The sequence below is a fragment of the Gastrolobium bilobum genome, unplaced genomic scaffold (assembly GCF_033153095.1).
Source record: "Gastrolobium bilobum isolate Gb01-03AN ecotype WA unplaced genomic scaffold, APGP_CSIRO_Gbil_v1 utg4863, whole genome shotgun sequence".
NCBI classification, from domain to species: domain Eukaryota; kingdom Viridiplantae; phylum Streptophyta; class Magnoliopsida; order Fabales; family Fabaceae; genus Gastrolobium; species Gastrolobium bilobum.
Window position 1 is genome coordinate 34,423 of NW_026899323.1, and position 18,603 is coordinate 53,025.

General features: G+C 35.7%; 1 protein-coding gene across 2 annotated transcripts; it reads left to right on the forward strand.

The window, feature by feature from the left end:
- Positions 1 to 1,126: 1,126 nt before the first annotated feature.
- On the forward strand, positions 1,127 to 5,464 carry LOC133289634 (plant intracellular Ras-group-related LRR protein 9-like). Of its 2 annotated transcripts, XM_061487616.1 has the most exons (4): positions 1,127 to 1,549; positions 1,589 to 1,946; positions 3,793 to 3,959; positions 4,458 to 5,464. In XM_061487616.1, exons 1-4 carry the CDS (start codon positions 1,200 to 1,202, stop codon positions 5,110 to 5,112), a joined length of 1,530 nt encoding a protein of 509 aa, XP_061343600.1. In that variant the 5' UTR covers positions 1,127 to 1,199; the 3' UTR covers positions 5,113 to 5,464. The 2 variants fall into 2 exon arrangements, with proteins under 2 accessions (XP_061343600.1, XP_061343599.1); XM_061487615.1 differs by having other exon boundaries at positions 1,127 to 1,946.
- Positions 5,465 to 18,603: the final 13,139 nt, after the last annotated feature.

An 18,603-nucleotide genomic window follows, 5' to 3' on the forward strand; every position in this document is an offset into this window, starting at 1 on the left:
CAAGTCCATAAAGGGGGAAGGGGAGGGGGGTGGTTGTCAACAAAACACCTTTGTCTCCGATGGCAACCAAGAATGAGACGAAAACATAAATTTTTTCGCAGTTTCCAATGGACAATCTAATACCATACGACATTATTCCAAACCTTGTGCGACAAGTTAGATGAAGATGTGTCATTCTTGTTTTCAAAAAAGAAAAAGAAAGATATGTAATTCTTTACATCTCGGACTACACTTGTCCCACACTCAAGAACTCCCGCAACAGTGATGTCAAATCTTTTATCTAAATACGACGTGAGAATACTTTTTACGGGACTGTCGGTAGCAAACTTCACGCCAATAAATTTGTGACATGTGAAGTGTTTTCATAGAAAAAAAACTGATTGAACCAAGTTCCTTTCACAAAAAAAATACCATTGAACCAAGTTCGCTATCACTTTGACGTGTGAGAGTCTCATAAATATTTGGATAAAAAAAATTTGCTAACCAGTGTCACTTTTTTCAGAGATTTGGATCTTCTCATGTAAAAAAAATAGTAATGTGATTATGTTATTTGATCACAACCACTCATTTAAAAAGCATATACTTTTCTTTCTCTTATTTTATCATATTTTTTGCAGGAATTTGAATCTTCTTATGTAATAAAATAGTCATATAATTATGTTATTTGATCACAACCACTTATTTAAAAATTATATATATTTTTTTCTTTTATTTCATCGTTAATAATCACTAAGTAATTATGATTAAATAATATAATTACTTTTCGACAGTGGAGAACTATTTTCCTGTGCTCCCACCCTATACAAAGGACCGATTATTTGTTTCCACATTATTAAACTTATTATATATAATTGTTTAAGTACAACATTTTTATTTAAAAAAAACAAACATTTAGGGAATGAATTTTGGTTAAAAAAACTAGACCGATAAAATATTAGACCCATTTATTCCCAGTATCTGATTGGCCAGCTCAAATGAACCCAAGAGTGGCGTGACCTTATCTTTGTTCACATGCTGCAGCTGCTTACCAGTTACCGGCAACGCTATTTATCTAAAACAAACACACAAAACCAAAGCGATATTCTCAACGGTGCATTTTATTCTATTTAACAATTCTTCACCATCATAAATTCACATTATTCACAAACTAAAACCCTCTCTCTCCCTTTCTCTCTCTTGAATCGCTTGCTTCGAACGCCATGGATCCCAACCCACGAACCTTTCCGATTCTCTCCTACGTCATGTCCCGTCTCCCTTCATTGACACCCAGAACCGCCGCCGCCTCCGCCGCCGATTCCGATTCCGAACAATTCGACATCGAACAGCCACGCGCTCCGCCGCCCTCCGAAATCGTGGGCCAAATGCCTTACCTCGCGGACCCGAAACTCCTGGCCTCCATGACGCGGGCCATCGCGGAAGTCTCGCAGGCCCGGTCCGTACTCAACGTGATTGGCGAGCGGCCCACGCACGAAGAAGTGGACAATGCTCGGGCCCAGCTAGCTGACCTCGAGGCCCACCTCTCCCGACAGCTGGAAGAGATCGTGCTGCTGCCGAGGCCCCCGGAGATTGAGATCCACGCGTGGCGGAGCCACCAGGCCGAGAAGGAGAGGCAGTGCAGGGAATCGGCGGAAAATGAGAAGCGAGTTTTGAAATCGGTGTTACAGCTGGATGAGATGCACGAGGCCTACGAGAAGCTTCTCAAGGACGCGGAGAAGCGGTTGGTGAAAATGTACGAGTCCGCCGAAGATGGTGGTGGTGACGATGGAGAAGGAGACAGAATCGTTGGTGAGGAGGTGAATGAAGAGGTTGTGGAGATACTGCAAGAGGCCAACGGAAAAGGAATGGAGCGTGTGAATCTTTCTAGCCGGAGATTGAAGCTCTTGCCTGAGGCATTTGGCCGGATTCCTGGCTTGGTGGTGCTTGACGTTTCAACCAATCAGCTTTCGGTAAACTCATTTGATTTTTTTGGTTATTTCTTTGTTCACTTATTTGATTTTGAAGTATTTATGCATTTTAGTAACAAACTCACTTTTAGAAGCTTTAGCCTGCTTGAGATGAATTGAATTTGATTAGGATTTTGAATGTGTGTTGTGATGTGTTGCTTGCCTCTGTGTCTTGACAAGCACAATAGAGCAAATGGAAACATGTAAAATCAACTAGCATGTTTTAAAAACAACCCAACCACACATGTTATTTGCAGATGGAACTCAGTTTGTATACTCTGAACTGTCAGAGTGGATGGAGGTCTTGAGTCTTTTGTCCTTTTATAGTTTGTGAAGCAGTTCTTAAATAATCATGATTGCTCCTTTGGTAAATAGAGTTTGTATGTGGGAATTTTCATCCGTTTGTTATTAAGGATGTTTCTTTGTCGGCTATTTCAATTTGTTCCTTGACAAAAGGATGAAGATGGAGTAGGGAGTAAACTTAAATCACTGAAGCTGAAATTTGTAGTGAGTCTCGAGTGAAACTAGGGCTGAATTTGGGTTTGAAACTTCTACCATCTCAAATATCTTGCATATGAGCATTCAGCCAATTGTGAAGAAATTTGTTGGTATTGTTTTATATTTTATTTATGCTAAGTTCATATGTAGTTGTAGATTTATAGATACGGAAAATAAATATTTTGTACCTGCTCTTTATTACTCTATCCTTTTTAACATTGTTTTCAAAACCAGACTGGTCATTGGATCAGTAAAGACATTAGTTTACCGTTTACTGGTCTAACTATGGTTGAACATGGTGCTAGTTAAATATATATTTTTAATATTATACAATATATCAAGTAATAAGCTAGTATAAAATCATAAGAAGTCAAATTAGGTGAAATTCAAAATTAGCTTAAAAGGACTATATTATATGTCCTGCATGATAAAAAATCAATAATAGAATACTAATTATTAACAATCCATATGTGTGACTTTATTTGTCTCAAAAAAATTTGCGATTAAATAAAAATATTAAAATAAATAAATAAAAATATTAAAAAAAAAACCCATTCAACTTCTTACCAGTTTTTATTGGTTTTTGATTCCACCGATTCTCCACCAGTTCTCTAATTTTTCGGTTTTCTAGATTGTCCAGACTAGTGACTAGACCAATTCACTGGTTTTTCATTCAAACTAGCCAGTTTGGTCCGGTTTTTAAGACAACGCTTTCTAACGAAGATTGGTGTCCATAGTGGATTAATGGGAAATTGAGAATAGTCAAGAAAATGAACAAATAAGCAACTATGTAAACTTGTTTTGCAAATTTTTATTTTTGCAATGAAGCTATTTTATCCTTCCATATGGAAAGCGTGACTGCTTTGGAATTAGGGAGACCAATTTTCACGTATAATGTACTAAAACAGTTTTGAAGACTAACAAAACAAAATTATCCTTTTGAATTCCTTGCAATAACTTTAATGTTTCCTTTATAATGTATTTTATAGTTCATCTTATTGGGCTTTACCTGGAATTATTATATTCACATCATTCTATTTTAGCCATAGAACATAATCAATTACTCTCTTTTTTCAAGTTTTACCCGTTTTGGCTGATGCATGAAGTGTATCTTTGTGCAAAAATGGATAAATGACTATGCTAATCTCCACTATTATTTCAGAAATCTACATCTACTTGTGACAGAAATATATAGTTAATGTCAGCTTTCATTTTTAATGTGTCTGCTTCTTGGTGCTCCATTGATATGTTTAAAATCATATTGCAAGTACTGATTTACTTAGTTCATCCAGTATTCCAGCCTTTCTTATAATTTCACATATATACTAATATATTCCGTGCAACACAATAGGCAATTCCTGACTCAATAGCTGGATTGCAAAATCTCGAGGAGCTTAATCTCTCTTCAAATCTTTTGGAATCACTGCCAGATTCAATTGGGTTGTTACAGAATTTGAAATTGCTCAATGTCTCTGGAAACAAGCTGACTGCTCTTCCTGATCCCATCTGTCAGTGCAGGTATGTGAGAAATTCATAAGAGCAACATTTTTTATATTGTTGCCATTTTACCAACATCCATGTGTTAAAGCTTACATTTATTTTGGACACAAACAACCATGTTTTAAGAAATGATGGTTAACTTTAGTGGAGAGCTTCATATGAGTATTTTGAAAGCCATGCCTGTTGAATGTAGATTACTAGACTAGTGATAGTAGGAGCAGTTTTACACATGTATGAGCAAGAACTGTTTTTTATTTAAATTTGTCGAATTATAAGTATTATATCATATTATATCATTATGTCTTTCAGCCTTTTGAAAATCTACTTTAGTGTCCAAACAATTTAAATTTTCTCATTCCCAATTTTATGTTCTGTTTCTGCATTTATCATCTCATTTTTTAAATAACTATTCATGGCAGGAAAACATACTCAAGTCATTTAGGAATTTCTTCAAACTATAAATGCTGTAATTATCATTGATCGAACCCCTTTTTTATTTTTATACTGAATGATCAGGTCACTGGTGGAGCTGGATGTAAGCTTTAACAGTCTATCATATTTGCCGACAAACATTGGATATGAATTACCAAACTTACAGAAACTCATGATTCAATTGAACAAGATTCGATCTCTTCCGTCATCTATTTGTGAGTTGAAGTCCTTGCGCTATTTGGATGCTCACTTTAATGAGCTACGTGGGCTTCCTATTGCAGTTGGGAGGCTGACTAATCTAGAAGTTCTCAACTTGAGCAGTAACTTCAGCGACCTTAAAGAACTTCCAGAGACATTTGGTGATTTGACTAACCTCAGGGAATTGGACCTCAGCAATAATCAGATTCATGCACTTCCTGATACATTTGGTCGCCTTGATAATTTACTCAAACTAAACTTGCAGCAGAATCCTCTTGAAATGCCACCAATGGAGATTGTAAATCAAGGGGTCCAAGCCATAAAGACTTTTATGGCCAAGAGGTGGGTTGATATATTGATGGAGGAAGAAAGGAAAAGCAGTAACGAAATGCAAGAACAAGGACAGGGTGGCTGGTTAACTCGAAGCACTTCCTGGTTGAAGAATGCTTCTGAAAATGTAATTGGGTATCTTGGAACTGCCGTTGGATCTCCTATGTCCCCCAAATCTCCCAGAGATGCTTATCTTGATCAGCAGCTATGAGGTGATGGTCCAGCACAAAATGGGGACTGTGAGACATGTATTTCAGATTAAGATTTTAGATAATATCTGCTGCCAAGCAGCAATTCCTTTCTATCTAACCTAAGGGAGGGTGGGATGATTTGCTAACAGATATTTTTGTTTGGGTTAAAGCGTTGGATAATCAAGTCTAGCAGCTTTTCAGGTAAAGATGATGATCTAAAAACCAATTCAACCAAGGATGAGGTCACAAATACATTTAAATTAAATAAGATAAATTATTTGAAATATTTATACATAATTATGTATACAAATGTATATGAAAGATTCAGTGTATGGAGTCGTGATTAGGAAAGAGGCCATGCCTCCTCAAATGTTATGGTTTATGGTTAATAGCATAGCAATAATAGTTTTCTGTAGTTGTTAATTCTCAGGTGAGCTGATCTTGTATGGAATGACGGAAACAAACGAGCATAGTGTGCGATCTGAATGAAGTAAATATACTTGGCTGTCCTTGGAAATCCTTATGGGCTAGTGTTCTATCAGTAACCAAGCAAATCTTTATGTGAATGACTGAAATCTTTATTGGCTAGTGTTCTATCAGTAACCATGCAAATCTTTATGTGAATGACCGAAATCTTCCATGATGCATTTCCAATATAATGAATGTTACACGGAGCCTGTTGGGAAACAACGTTAAACAAAGTACCTGACTAAAATTCTTGGATGGTACATGAGCAAGGGGGAAAAAAATAAAGTACTCCTGGTCAAAATTTCGACACAATAAAATTAAAAATGGGGTATATTTATCGAAACATAATCATCAATGCTATAAGTTAAAAAGAAGTTACAACCATGAGATGTAGCTAATATTGTATTTATATTTATTTTTTGATTAATTACTAACTTTAAGAGAGAAGCAAAATTGTGTAAATTAAAATTATGACTCCTAACTTGCATTATTATCATACTTTTTGCAGGTTATTGCTTCTGTAAAAGAACTCATTTTATGACTCTCATGGTCTAAACTTGAAAATTTTCTTTAAGGCTTGTTTGGGAGTTAGTTTTAGGAGGAAAATGAAAGGAAGATGAGGGTTTTATTAATTTCTTCCCTTGTTTGAGAGTTTAAAAAAGTGAGTTGAAGGAATTGAGGATTTTCGCAAAATCCTTCTTGTTCTTAAAATTTAAGTTCTCCCATTTTTTGGGGGATTTGATGGAGGGAATATTGGAAATTATTAATCTGACCATTCTGAATGTGCTTTGAACCAAACCTCCATGGTTTTCCTACTGTCCATGGTTTTCCTACTGTCCCCTTTTAAGCTGATGGTAATTAATATTCTTTGCATTTTGTAAAGAAATAAACCAAACAAGATTTGTCAATTTAGAATTGTTTGAAGTTACGTGAACACCAATGTCTAACTTGATAGGTAGTAATTATATCTACGGGGCAAAGGTATAGATGACTGGTAATGGAAAGTTCAGTACCTCTAGTCAATAGTCCGATGGTAGTAAAGGGTGTGTGTGTGAGTCACTTGCTTAGTGGATAGGATGTGCTCTGGGCACAAGTCTGAAGGCTGTAACCATGGTGGCAAACCTTGTGAATACTGAGATAACTTGTGAATATGTGACTATTGAAAAGGTTGTAACCATCCCCGCCCTCGTCAGCGCTCGGCGATCACTCCTCATCCCAGAATTGCTCCAAGTCAAGCACGCTTAACTGTGGAGTTCTTCCGATCCGGGCTACCGAAAAGCAGATGCATCTTGTTGGCATAGGTAGTACCAATTAATTATTATAAGCTATCCCAAACTGTGCAGTCTTATACCTGCACAGCCTTTGGAATTCCTCTCTTTCGGGTGTCGATTCGTTTCATTCATGCATGTAACCCCCCGCTGGAAGCCTGTCAGGAGCCGCTCCTTGTCCGTGCCTCTTTGCACGGGCGATCACTCCCCGCCCTCGTCAGCGCTCGGGATGTTACATGCCCACCAGCTTCCGCCTGGTTCGTCCTCGAACCACACCGTACTGGATGAGAGGCCCTGCTCTGATACCACGTGTAACGCCCGACCGCTTCAAGAATCAACGATTGTCCCCACACACTAACACGAGACTTTTCAGCGTGTTTTATCCTCACTCGCACACTTTCCGGAAAAACTTCCCAGGAGGTCACTTATCCCAGAATTGCTCCAAGCCAAGCACGCTTAACTGTGCAGTTCTTCCGATCTGGGCTACCGAAAAGCAGATGCATCTTGTTGGCATAGGTAGTACCAATTAATTTTTATAAGTTATCTCAAACTGTGCAGTCTTATACCTGCACAACCTTTGGAATTCCTCTCTTTCGGGTGTCGATTCCATTTATTCATGCATGTAACCCCCCGCTGGAAGCCTGTCAGGAGCCGCTCCTTGTCCGTGCCTCTTTGCACCGGCAATCACTCCCCGCCCTCGTCAGCGCTCGGGATGTTACATGCCCACCAGCTTCCGCCTGGTTCGTCCTCGAACCACACCGTACTGGATGAGAGGCCCTGCTCTGATACCACTTGTAACGCCCGGCCGCTTCAAGAATCAACGACTGTCCCCACACACTAACACGAGACTTTTCAGTGTGCTTTGTCCTCACTCGCACACTTTCCGGAAAAACTTCTCAGGAGGTCACCTATCCCAGAATTGCTCCAAGTCAAGCACGCTTAACTGTGCAGTTCTTCCGATCCAGGCTACCGAAAAGCAGATGCATCTTGTTGGCATAGGTAGTACCAATTAATTCTTATAAGTTATCCCAAATTGTGCAGTCTTATACCTGCACAGCCTTTGGAATTCCTCTCTTTCGGGTGTCGATTCGATTCATTCATGCATGTAACCCCCCGCTGGAAGCTTGTCAAGAGTCGCTCCTTGTCCGTGCCTCTTTGCACCGGCGATCACTCCCCGCCCTCGTCAGTGCTCGGGATGTTACACATGGGACTTTATGCTCGTCGTACAATATTGAACTCAGGCGCCCATAGTATCAAAAAAGCATGGGACTTAATGTTCACGGTTCAATGTTGAACTCGAGTACCCATGGTCTCAGAAGAATAAGGACTTAATGCTTATGGTTCATTGTTGAACTCGGGTGCCCATGGTCTCAGAAGAACATGGGACTTAATGCTTCTAGCCGGATTGTAATTGCTTTGTCATTGAATTATGACGCTGGTGGATGTATTGCATCATGAAAAACATGAAATATGCAAACTTGCAAGGAAGATGTCATGAGTTAATTTTTAGGTTGCTTATAAAAAACAAGAATAAATATAAGAGACAGGAAGAGTTAAAGAAGGAACCACACATGTGCTATTAAATTTGGTGAGTAGAAGTTCATACTCTAATATTGGTTTATATTGTGGTGAAGTCCTGCAAGGGTCTCAAAGCAGAATGTTTTGTCTACAAACATCGGCTCCCCTTCAAAGCCTAACATGGCCATATGAAAGCTTGTCAAACATAAATATCTTACAACTTATTCAAAAGGCAAGCTCTCTTGCATCTACATTGAAAAGTCAAGAATGAAAAAACTGTACTTTGGAAAAACTTAACACTATCAACATATATTTCTTTTGAAAAATAATCTTTTCCATATGACCATCCATTAGGCAACCTATATAAGATGTGCTTATCAATTGGTTGAAATATGTTTATGTATTACGTCACTTATAATTAAAAATAGAATCCAAAGATGTATCTATGCAATCAAAGTGTGTCCAATACTTGAAGTTCTCTATAGGCAACAAGTTCCAAACTGTTGAAGAAGCAAAATGGTTCTGTGTATCTGATACTTAATTAATTAAAATAAAATCAATTTTCTCCAACGAAGATAATAAATATGGTGCAAATTCTAATTGAAAAGAATGACAATGTTACTTATAAGAGCACTCTCCCGCTTACAAAAAGGCATAAAACTCTATTGCTATTTCATATTTTATATGCAGATCTTATATTGACAAAATTATGAAGAAATTAGGTTCAAAATAATGTGGCTTTTTGCAGTTTCTTTGTTCAATATGCTAAACCAGTCATAGCTCAGCAAAAGGAAAATTATTTAGAGGAAATCTATCTTCTCTTTGTAAAGAGATCCATAAATTTATCTACCTTCTCCCTTATTTCTAGAATAAACACATGATTAAAAATAAAGGAAAAGAAACACAAAGCCTGATGTTAGTAGTTTAGAAGTATATATAAAGGAAAACCTCTCCTCTCTAAGTAATTCGATCCATTTAGTACTAGGAATGATAAACAAAAATACACACATGCTCCTGAAAAATGACCCAAAGGCTCTATATACGTGTAAGTTTTATGAGGATAAGAATAAATGTGTTAAATGATAAAGTTGAAATTTGTAACCAAAAAGCAGTTGTAGATAGATTTGAGGAGATAAATATCATATAAATGTGCGGCCTTTATGGAAGTGAAGCTTGAGCCTTCCTCAAAGAAATCAACAAGTTGAGAAATAACTTCATTAGTGGGAATCAGACAATAAACAAAATCAAATAAAGAGGGATTTCCTATGAATCTTGTAAATTCTACAAATTGACCAAAGTCGGGAAAATTTTGGATTAAATTATATAAACATTCGACAATCTTTTGGATTCATTCGACTTGTTGGTCATAGTTATAGTTGCTCTCTTTTTTTCATTTTGAAGATAGATTCAAATCAATATGGAAGAAAAAGATCCAGGAAAGGGGAAGAGAAAAGGTAATCACTGCATATTGTGTTTTCTACTTCATACTTTTATTTATTTTAAATAGTTGGAGTTGAATTAGAAATACGAAAAAAAATTAGCTCATATTCCTTTTCTGTAAGTCTCATCCAATTGATTTGCATCCATTTTGTTTTGATATTATTGATGTGCACGACTAAGCAATCCTCTTTTTTGAAGTTGCACACTCGTCTGACTTCAACATGATTAGACAGTGGAGAAGTGGGCTCCTTCTCCTGCTCCTTATTTCCTTCTTTCTGCCCATCCCTAGGCGGGCTCTTGCTTCTGTCGGATCTCTTCCTTCCCTCTTTCTCCTTTTTATACAATTATCTTGTCCTCTTCTTTTGATATATTTTTGCATCTTTCCTTGTTTGATCACTACTCAATGTTATCTCGCAAGTTGTAACATTCAATGTAATGTACCCATAACATCTGTGAAACTCACACCACTTGGTCATATCCATTTATGCTTAAACTAACCTGGTTGGAGCTGGTCTTTGTATGTTGGCATCTCGATGTTTATTACTTCCTTCTAGATTTGTGTTCGGGAAGTGTTTAATGGGGTGAATTTGCCCCTGAATCCTTCTCTGAATCCTTTTCCTCTCAAGCGAGCTGGTCTTGTTTTAGTTTGATTCTTGGAACTTGGATTATCCTCTCTCTAACCTTACGTTACTTCACGGAACCCCCAACCCATCTCCCTTTGAGAAACCCAACTTCCAGAATATGTCTAGGAGCTCCTCTTTGGTAGCGGTCTTTTCTACGCCAAAGAACTAGAAATGCCACTTGATTACAGCTCGATTGTAAACAATAACAAATATGTCTAAGTTTTGAGTCCACAAACCTATTTGGACTCCGCCATGAAGCTTCATAGTACTCTCTCAAGCTTTCTTCGAGTCTTTATTGTACACCACATAGAGCATGAGTGGTCTTCAGTTGTGGACCACAATGTGCGAATTGCTGACTGAACTATTTCGCTAAATCCACCCAATTGTCAATAGAATTGTCTAGGAAGGTTGTGAACCACTCCAAAGCTTAATTTCTCAAGAAAACAGGGAAGGTCTTGCACAATAACGAATCTATTTCCCCATATAATGACATTGTTACACTATAAACATTGATGAATTCTCTGAAATCTAAGCTTCCATCAAACATCTTCAAATTATTTGGTTGTCGGAACTAAGCTGAGATTGGCTCCGCCCTCAGCTGCCAAGTGAGGAAGGGTTCCCGATGTCCCAACTTGGAAGTTTGGGGGAAATCGGGTGCACGGGTAAAGAACCCGTGGTGATACAATTATTTGCTGATTCCACGGTTGCCCTCCTCCGGGGGAACCTGTATGGATGCTCTGGGTCGTGATGGACTCCAAGGAACCCATAATGATGCTCTGGGCCATGATAAAATCTCTAGAACTCCTAGTTCTGCTGCTGGCCTTGATGATACTGTCTTCCTCCTCGGAATAGGCTGGGTGGCCCTTCCCTTTAGTTTGCCCCCTGGAAATTCTGTTGCTCTGGATTATGGGTGTGATGATGATATTCGTGTTTCTAATTAGGCCGATAATGTCCTCCATTTCTTTTCTTGTTTCTTCCTCCGATCTCCTTGCACCTCGTCTCTTGGGGCCACGACTATACTCTTGGGGATACTCATGTCTTCGGTCCCATTGGTGATGGTCTTTATCTCCCTAGTTCTGAGTAGTATGTCGCCCGGGAGGGCTTCTTGACTCCCGAGAATGTTGTCGTCGGCTTCCTGGATCCACTCCATTGCGCGCTCCTTCTTGCCTCCAGGTGGAGACAAGGGAATGTAGCTCAGTGCAGGAGACATTGAGTCTCGAGCTCGAGCGTTTCTTTGAGGTGTATTTGTACGACATGGACTCTCTTTGGAATGAGGCCTCCTAACATTAAGGGATGTCCAATAGTATTAAGGGAATGACTCATAGCATCAGACTAGAAGGAATTTTCTTCTTATTATGCATGGAATCGTCCATTCTCTGATGGGTCTTGGTGAATGTCGTTACTTGCCATGATCAGATGTGGGATTAAAGCTTTACAGTTACCACATACGACGCTAAATATTCGGAGCTAAACACCAATGTCTAGCTTGATAACTACTAAGTATATCTTCAAAGTAAAGGTAGAGATGACCGGTAATGGGAAGTTCATTACCTTTAGCCAATAGTCTGATGGTATGAGTAAGGGGTGTGTGTGGGTCACCTACTTAGTGGATATGATCTGCTCTGGGTATAACTATAAAGGTTGTAGCCATGGTGGCAAACCTTGTGAATACTGATATAACTTGTGAATATGTGACTATTGAAGAGATTCTTCTCTCATTTTCTATAGGGGCCATATATAGATAAATTATAAAGAGATTGTGTGCAAAGTGAGTGGTTTTGCAGGTGACTTAGTGATGTCATAGTGTGATCAGTGGGTGATTATGTGTAGTGGATGAAAGTTAAGAGAGGATGATGGGGTGAGATGCTTAGTACATGTCATGCACTGAGGAGAAAAAGTTGGGACCATTTAACTTGTCCATAACAAGAATTAACATTTTTATTTGCTTCATTCTATAGTTAAATTAATGTTTATTAGGAAAATTATCAATATTTAACTTACAAATCCTAACAAATCAATCGATAAATCCTAACAACTTCGTCAATCAATTGGTGAAGATCTTGGATCAAGTTGTCATTCTTGAAATTAATCCTCCTTCAATATGGGATCTCATTTTTGCAGAGATTTGTCAATTAAAAATAACTTTTGATTGATGATGCGATGAATGTCACTCAGATAACTATTAAACTGACTAAGTGTGATGCAAATTGCGTGAAGTAAATGAAATAGACAAAGAGAGTGGTGTGTGTCCAATTAAGTGAGTATAATTATTAAAATAAAATGTGTCAATATGGAGTGGAATAATTCAAATGACTTAAAAATTAATAGAGACCAATAACCATTAATTCAAGGGCTATATAGCTTGTTTTCCTCAACTAAAAGTTTCAAGTTTGAACCCTGCAAATAGAAAAAATTGCTCGAGTAACCCCTATAGGTCATTAAGTGTAGGAAAGCGAAAATGTGTTTAGTGTAAAGTGCAAAAATTAAACTTGACTAAAAATATGGAAAGTCCGTCAAATATCAATGTTTCATGAATATAAAGTGCATCAAACATTCAGTGTGAAAAGGGAAATTTCAAAGTTGCATCAAGTTGAACTGCAAAATTGAGTCAAAGTAGAAGTTCAAACCGTTGGTAACCGATGATGACCGAGATATCTGCAGTTAACTTTGGCAAAAGCAATCCTTCTTTGGCAGCAAATTTTGGAAATAGATCCTCTAATGTGAGAAAAAACATGACACGGTCATGTGAGAAGATCACAACCATACAAAGTTAAATCAATGGTTATGATTTTGTAACTACCTATTTTATTATTTTTTTCTCTCTCATCTTTTATTACCATTGATCCACCTTTGTATGGTTATGATTTTCTACTTTACCATGTCATGTGATTTTTCACACCGGATCCGCAAATTTTTGAGTTGTCAAATATTTCAGTCGTTAGTAAGACCTTGTTGACTAACTATACTTTTGACCATGTGTGTTTGTTTCTTATTCTATCATTGTTAAGAATAATTCAATCCAAAACATCCTTGACAATATTCTTTCTTTAACACATTTCCTGCTAACATCTAAAATTTGAGGGTGACAATTCGGGTGGAGATGAGACGATAAAAATTTGATATAAATATAAATACACTCAACACAAATACGACATGAATTTGAAATTAGATTAAAACCTTCCATATGACACAAATAACTCACAACTTCAAAGTGTCTCTCTTATAATACAGGTGACATGACATAGTAAAACTTGAATAACCTATTTACAATACGACACGATACAACACAAATAATCAGTAAGACTATTAACTCGAGTTAATTTTGGATGCGCGGGTTAACATACGACACGATATGAATTTTTTCGTGTAAGTTTTTATCAAATGAATACGACATGAATTTAAAAATGGATCGATCTGAACACATATTTTTTGTGTTAACGAGTCGTGTTAAAATTGTCACTCATATTAAATGGAATTTCCTACTAGAAGTAGAACGCCAACAAGACATTGGTAGTATATGAATCTATTCTTAAATAAAGTTCTAGTTAATGAAATCGTTCCTGGAAATATTTATTCTATAGAATTTTATATGTGCCTAATTAAAGTACAAAAGTGAACATGATCCCCTAAACTTTAACAATTGTTATTTAACTTTGTATCAACACTTTTATTTTAATTTACGATATAATTAATATTTATTTATCCCTTTTCATTTGCTTAATGTAATATTTTAAAAAATAAAAATAAAAATTTGGCGCTAAGAGCGCTATTGTCAAGATTCAAGCGCCACCTTCAAGATACAAGCGCCATATTGGCGCTATGATCTCCACCTTGGCGCTTTTAATATTGGACCAAATTTTATGCTGTTATTTCTAAATAGCTTTATAATTAAAAAATAAATAATAAAAATAAAAAATATTAAAATTAAAATAATATAATAATAATAATGATAATATCATAAAATAATATATAGATAATAGATAAAAAAATAAAAAATAAAAATAAAAAATCAAAAATAAATACAATAATATATATATATATATATATATATATATATATATATAAGCTAAGATCTTTTGACACCTCATCTGAGAGTCATTAGATAAAAAAAAAAAATCAATGGTGTCACATGCTCGTTGATCTTTTTTGATCTAATAGCTTTCAGATGAGATGTCAAATTTTAACATGTCAAAGGATCCTGTCTATATATATATATACAATGATGCACGGACACGGGACACGACACGATACGACACCCCGACACGTTAATTTTAAAAAATGTTAAATTTCGACACGTTGGGACACGTTTTGATATTAAATAATATTTTTAATATATATAATATAGTTTACATTTAATACATATAACAACTCATAATAACTTATACACTTAAATTAAAATGTTTAGGTTTGAATCACTTTTTTTTATAGGCAGATTTGAAGCCTTTATCAAACTAAAAAATATCACTTTCTCTTAGTTTTATATTGTTTTAATTTGATTTATAGTAGTTGGCCCACAATCACGTGCATATTATAGCTAGCTAGGGTCAGATGTGAACGATGTGATATCAACTTTATCTATAGTGTATTAAAAAATTATTATTTAAAATCAAATTTGAAATTGAATATACAATGTCATTTGATGCACTAGATAACAAAACTCACTCGTTGTACTTTAGAGGACGAATACACTAGATTACAAGACTTGGATCTGCGTCTCTAAATCTCAACGTGAGAGTTCAAGCTGAATCGGTGGGTTTCGGGAAGATGATATGTCCGGTGATGATGGGTGGTGAAGGGTGGGACGGTGAAAGAAGAGGAGAGGTTGAAGATGAGAGATGGTGCAGTGGAGATGGTATGGGGCTGTGGGTGACCGGTGGTTGGAGGTGGAATGGGGTGGAAGGAGGGTGATTTGGAAAAGAATGGGTTGTGGTGTTGGGACGGGGGTGAGAGGTTAATTTTTTTAAAAAAAATATCAAAAAATGTGTCCCAAAACGTGTCTATATACGTTGACTGCGTGTCCGATTCGGTCAAATTCGCGTGTCCCTCTAGTCAACGTGTCCCAAAAAGTCAACTGCGTGTCGGACGCGTGTCGGAACGTGTCGGTGTCCGACACGCATTTTTTTTCAAAAAACACGTATCCTTGTTTCAGAGTATATATATAGGGAAATATTACTCTCCTTTTACATAAAATTACTTCACTCCTACTCTCTCATTTCGATTTCCGCACCTCACATTTTTCTTTTTTTCTTGTAATGGTGGGACCCACCAATTTTATCTCTGCAACATAAGATACCTATCTTATATTGAAGTAGAATAATAAAACCCATATATATATTAACGTGACAATAACACGTCTACTCAGAAAATTTTGATGATGATACTTATATGACGACAGTTAGTAAGATTTTATCTGCAAAGTCATGGTTACTTCGTTAGGATTTTTATTTTGTTTCGTTAGAGCTTAACTAAAATCTAACGATTAAAATTCTTTTGTTACACGATATATATATATATATATATATATATATATATATATATATATATATATATATTACTTGACGGAAACGGAGAACAAAAAAAAAAAAAAACAAAAGAGAAAGAAAGGAAATAGAAAGCAGAATTCGAAAGAAAAAAGAAAGGGGAAGAGAGAACAAAATAATGTGGAAGGTTATATTGAGAGAAATAATAACTCATTCTCTTACATCTTTTCTTTGTTTTTTTAGTTGTTATTTAAAGAAAAAACTGAAATCATATTTTTACTTCGTCATTTTTCCTTTAAAATTTTGTTTTAAGCTTTCTTTTTATCTTCAGTATCATTGTTTCTCTGTTGTTTTGATTTAAAGTATTAGTTTTATAGAGTTTGATATAAGATTGATAATTTTTTTGGTACCAAAGAATGTTAATAAAATATATAAATTTTAACTGTATGATGCTGCTGTGAACTGATCTACAAAGTTTGAGATCAAATGGTATATTTGTAAGGAATGCCTTATTTGGTTTGAGCTCTGCAAATCAGACTATTTCACGTGCAGAGACCCACAAAATTGAGACTTAATTAGTTTCAGTTAAATATTATACAATCTATTATTTATTATTATTTATGACATTATTTTATTTTTATGAAATTACTTGAGAAAAATGGTTATAGTTATAAAACCTTGATATTACTGAGATGTTTCTCACATTTATTTATTTTGTGATAACCTTTCCAGAAAATCATCATGCCTAATCTATACTTGTCCGACGAAGGATGGGCTGTTGCTGTTTATCTTTATGAAGATCGATCAAAATTTTATATAATAATTGAAAACCGAGGAGTTGTAGCAAATTTCTGTCTAGACAATATGGAGACTTATACTTATAGGTTAGATTAAAATGATACTTAGGTACTGAATAAATTTTGTAACCTTAAGTAATTAGGAATCTAATACGTGTATAGAAATGATGTAAAATAGTTTGACATACACTTTATTGTAAAATATTTAGAATGTAAAAGGCTATGTACTAACTTATATTTATATTTAAATAATGAAGGGTGTTAGTATAATCAGTTACTTTTCTTGAGTTTATTTTTCTTGTTATTATTATCATAATAAAATATATAAAAGAAATAATGTGATATTCTCTATATTAGTTAGTTATAGAGGATGTTACATTTAAAATAATTTATTAAATAATCAGTTAGTAATTAACAATAAATAAACTGTCATTCTTGTAAAAATTGTATTCTTACTCTATTATACGATCCTTACTTTTACGAATAACCCAAAATAACTTTAGAAATGAAATATATTTTGTGAAATTTTAATATGACACCATGATGCAAAGGATATAAATATAAACTTCTTAAACAACTCAACCATTGTGGAGCCATCATTAAGATTTTTTTTTTTTTTTTATCTATCTAATCACAATGACCTTGTACGAGAAAAACACACGAAAATCCATTCTCGTTTAACTTTGGAGTGTTTGGTTCGGGAGAAAAAAAATTTCACTAGAAAAATAGAATTACTAGAAATATTATGAAAAAAAATGTTTGGTATGCTGAAATATTACTGAAAAAATTGGATCAAATTTTCTGAATGTATGTTTGGTTGAAAGTAAAATATTGACGAGATAATTGATTAAAAATACTAAAATACCCTTCTTCTTTTTTACTGATGAAGGTATTTTAGTCTGCATCCTTAGTTCCCTTTTTGCCCATTTAGCTGATCAACTACAAATACCATATCTAAATTATCTTTCTAAACAGTAATTTTTGCAAACAATTTTCAAATGCTATGCATCTGTGGGGACACCGACCAAAATGTCACATTTTACCAACTTTTTTACCTAAATGTCACGCGAACAGTGTTATTTCCCAATATACCACGTGAGCGAGTTCGCTACAGTGCACATCGAACTCGATTAGATGATGTGTCACGTTTTTAGTGGGCACAGTACCAAGTTCGCTACTGTTGGTTGGACTTTTTAATTGAAAAAAGCTGACATTCCAACCAAGTTCGCTACTGGGAGTAGCGAACTTGGTACTGTGTCCACTAAAAATGTGACACGTCATCCAATCGAGTTCGTTGGGCACTGTAGCGAACTCGCTCACGTGGCAGATTGGAAAATAACACTGTTCGCGTGGCATTTAGGTAAAAAAGTTGGGGAACAGTGACATTTTGGTCACTGTTCCTGCATCTGTGTCTGTGATGCTTGAGGATCTCTATATCAAATATGACTTACACAATTTGCCAATCTCATGTGCATAAAAAAGTTTTGAAATAACCTAAAACAAACGTCACCTAGTCCGTATGGGATTTGCTTAGGGATGTCAAAACGGGTTGACACGACACGAATTTGACACGACACGAATACATCAACCCGAACACGATACGAATTTTTGTTCGTGTCAAAATCTTCAACACTGACACGACACAAATTTTTTGCATGTTGACACGACATGACACGAATAACACGCAAAATAAGGGCCAAAATGGTAATTGACAACAAAATTTAAAAAAATGGTTCAAAAATAAAAAAAATAATTTAAAAAAAATATGAGTTGACACGATCACGAATACCTCAACACGAACACGACACGAATTTTTTACGTGTTATTTTTCCTAACACAAACACGACACAAATTTTTTTTCGGGTCAACCCGAACACGAATTTTCGTGTCGTGTCGCGGATCGACTTGCGTGTGATT

Excerpts from the sequence above, each read along its gene's own strand:
- LOC133289634 (XM_061487615.1), top strand. The coding sequence starts at position 1,200 with ATGGATCCCAACCCACGAACCTTTCCGATTCTCTCCTACGTCATGTCC. Across the intron at positions 1,947-3,792 it reads TTTCAACCAATCAGCTTTCG|GCAATTCCTGACTCAATAGC; the intron begins GTAAACTCATTT and ends GCAACACAATAG. Across the intron at positions 3,960-4,457 it reads GATCCCATCTGTCAGTGCAG|GTCACTGGTGGAGCTGGATG; the intron begins GTATGTGAGAAA and ends CTGAATGATCAG.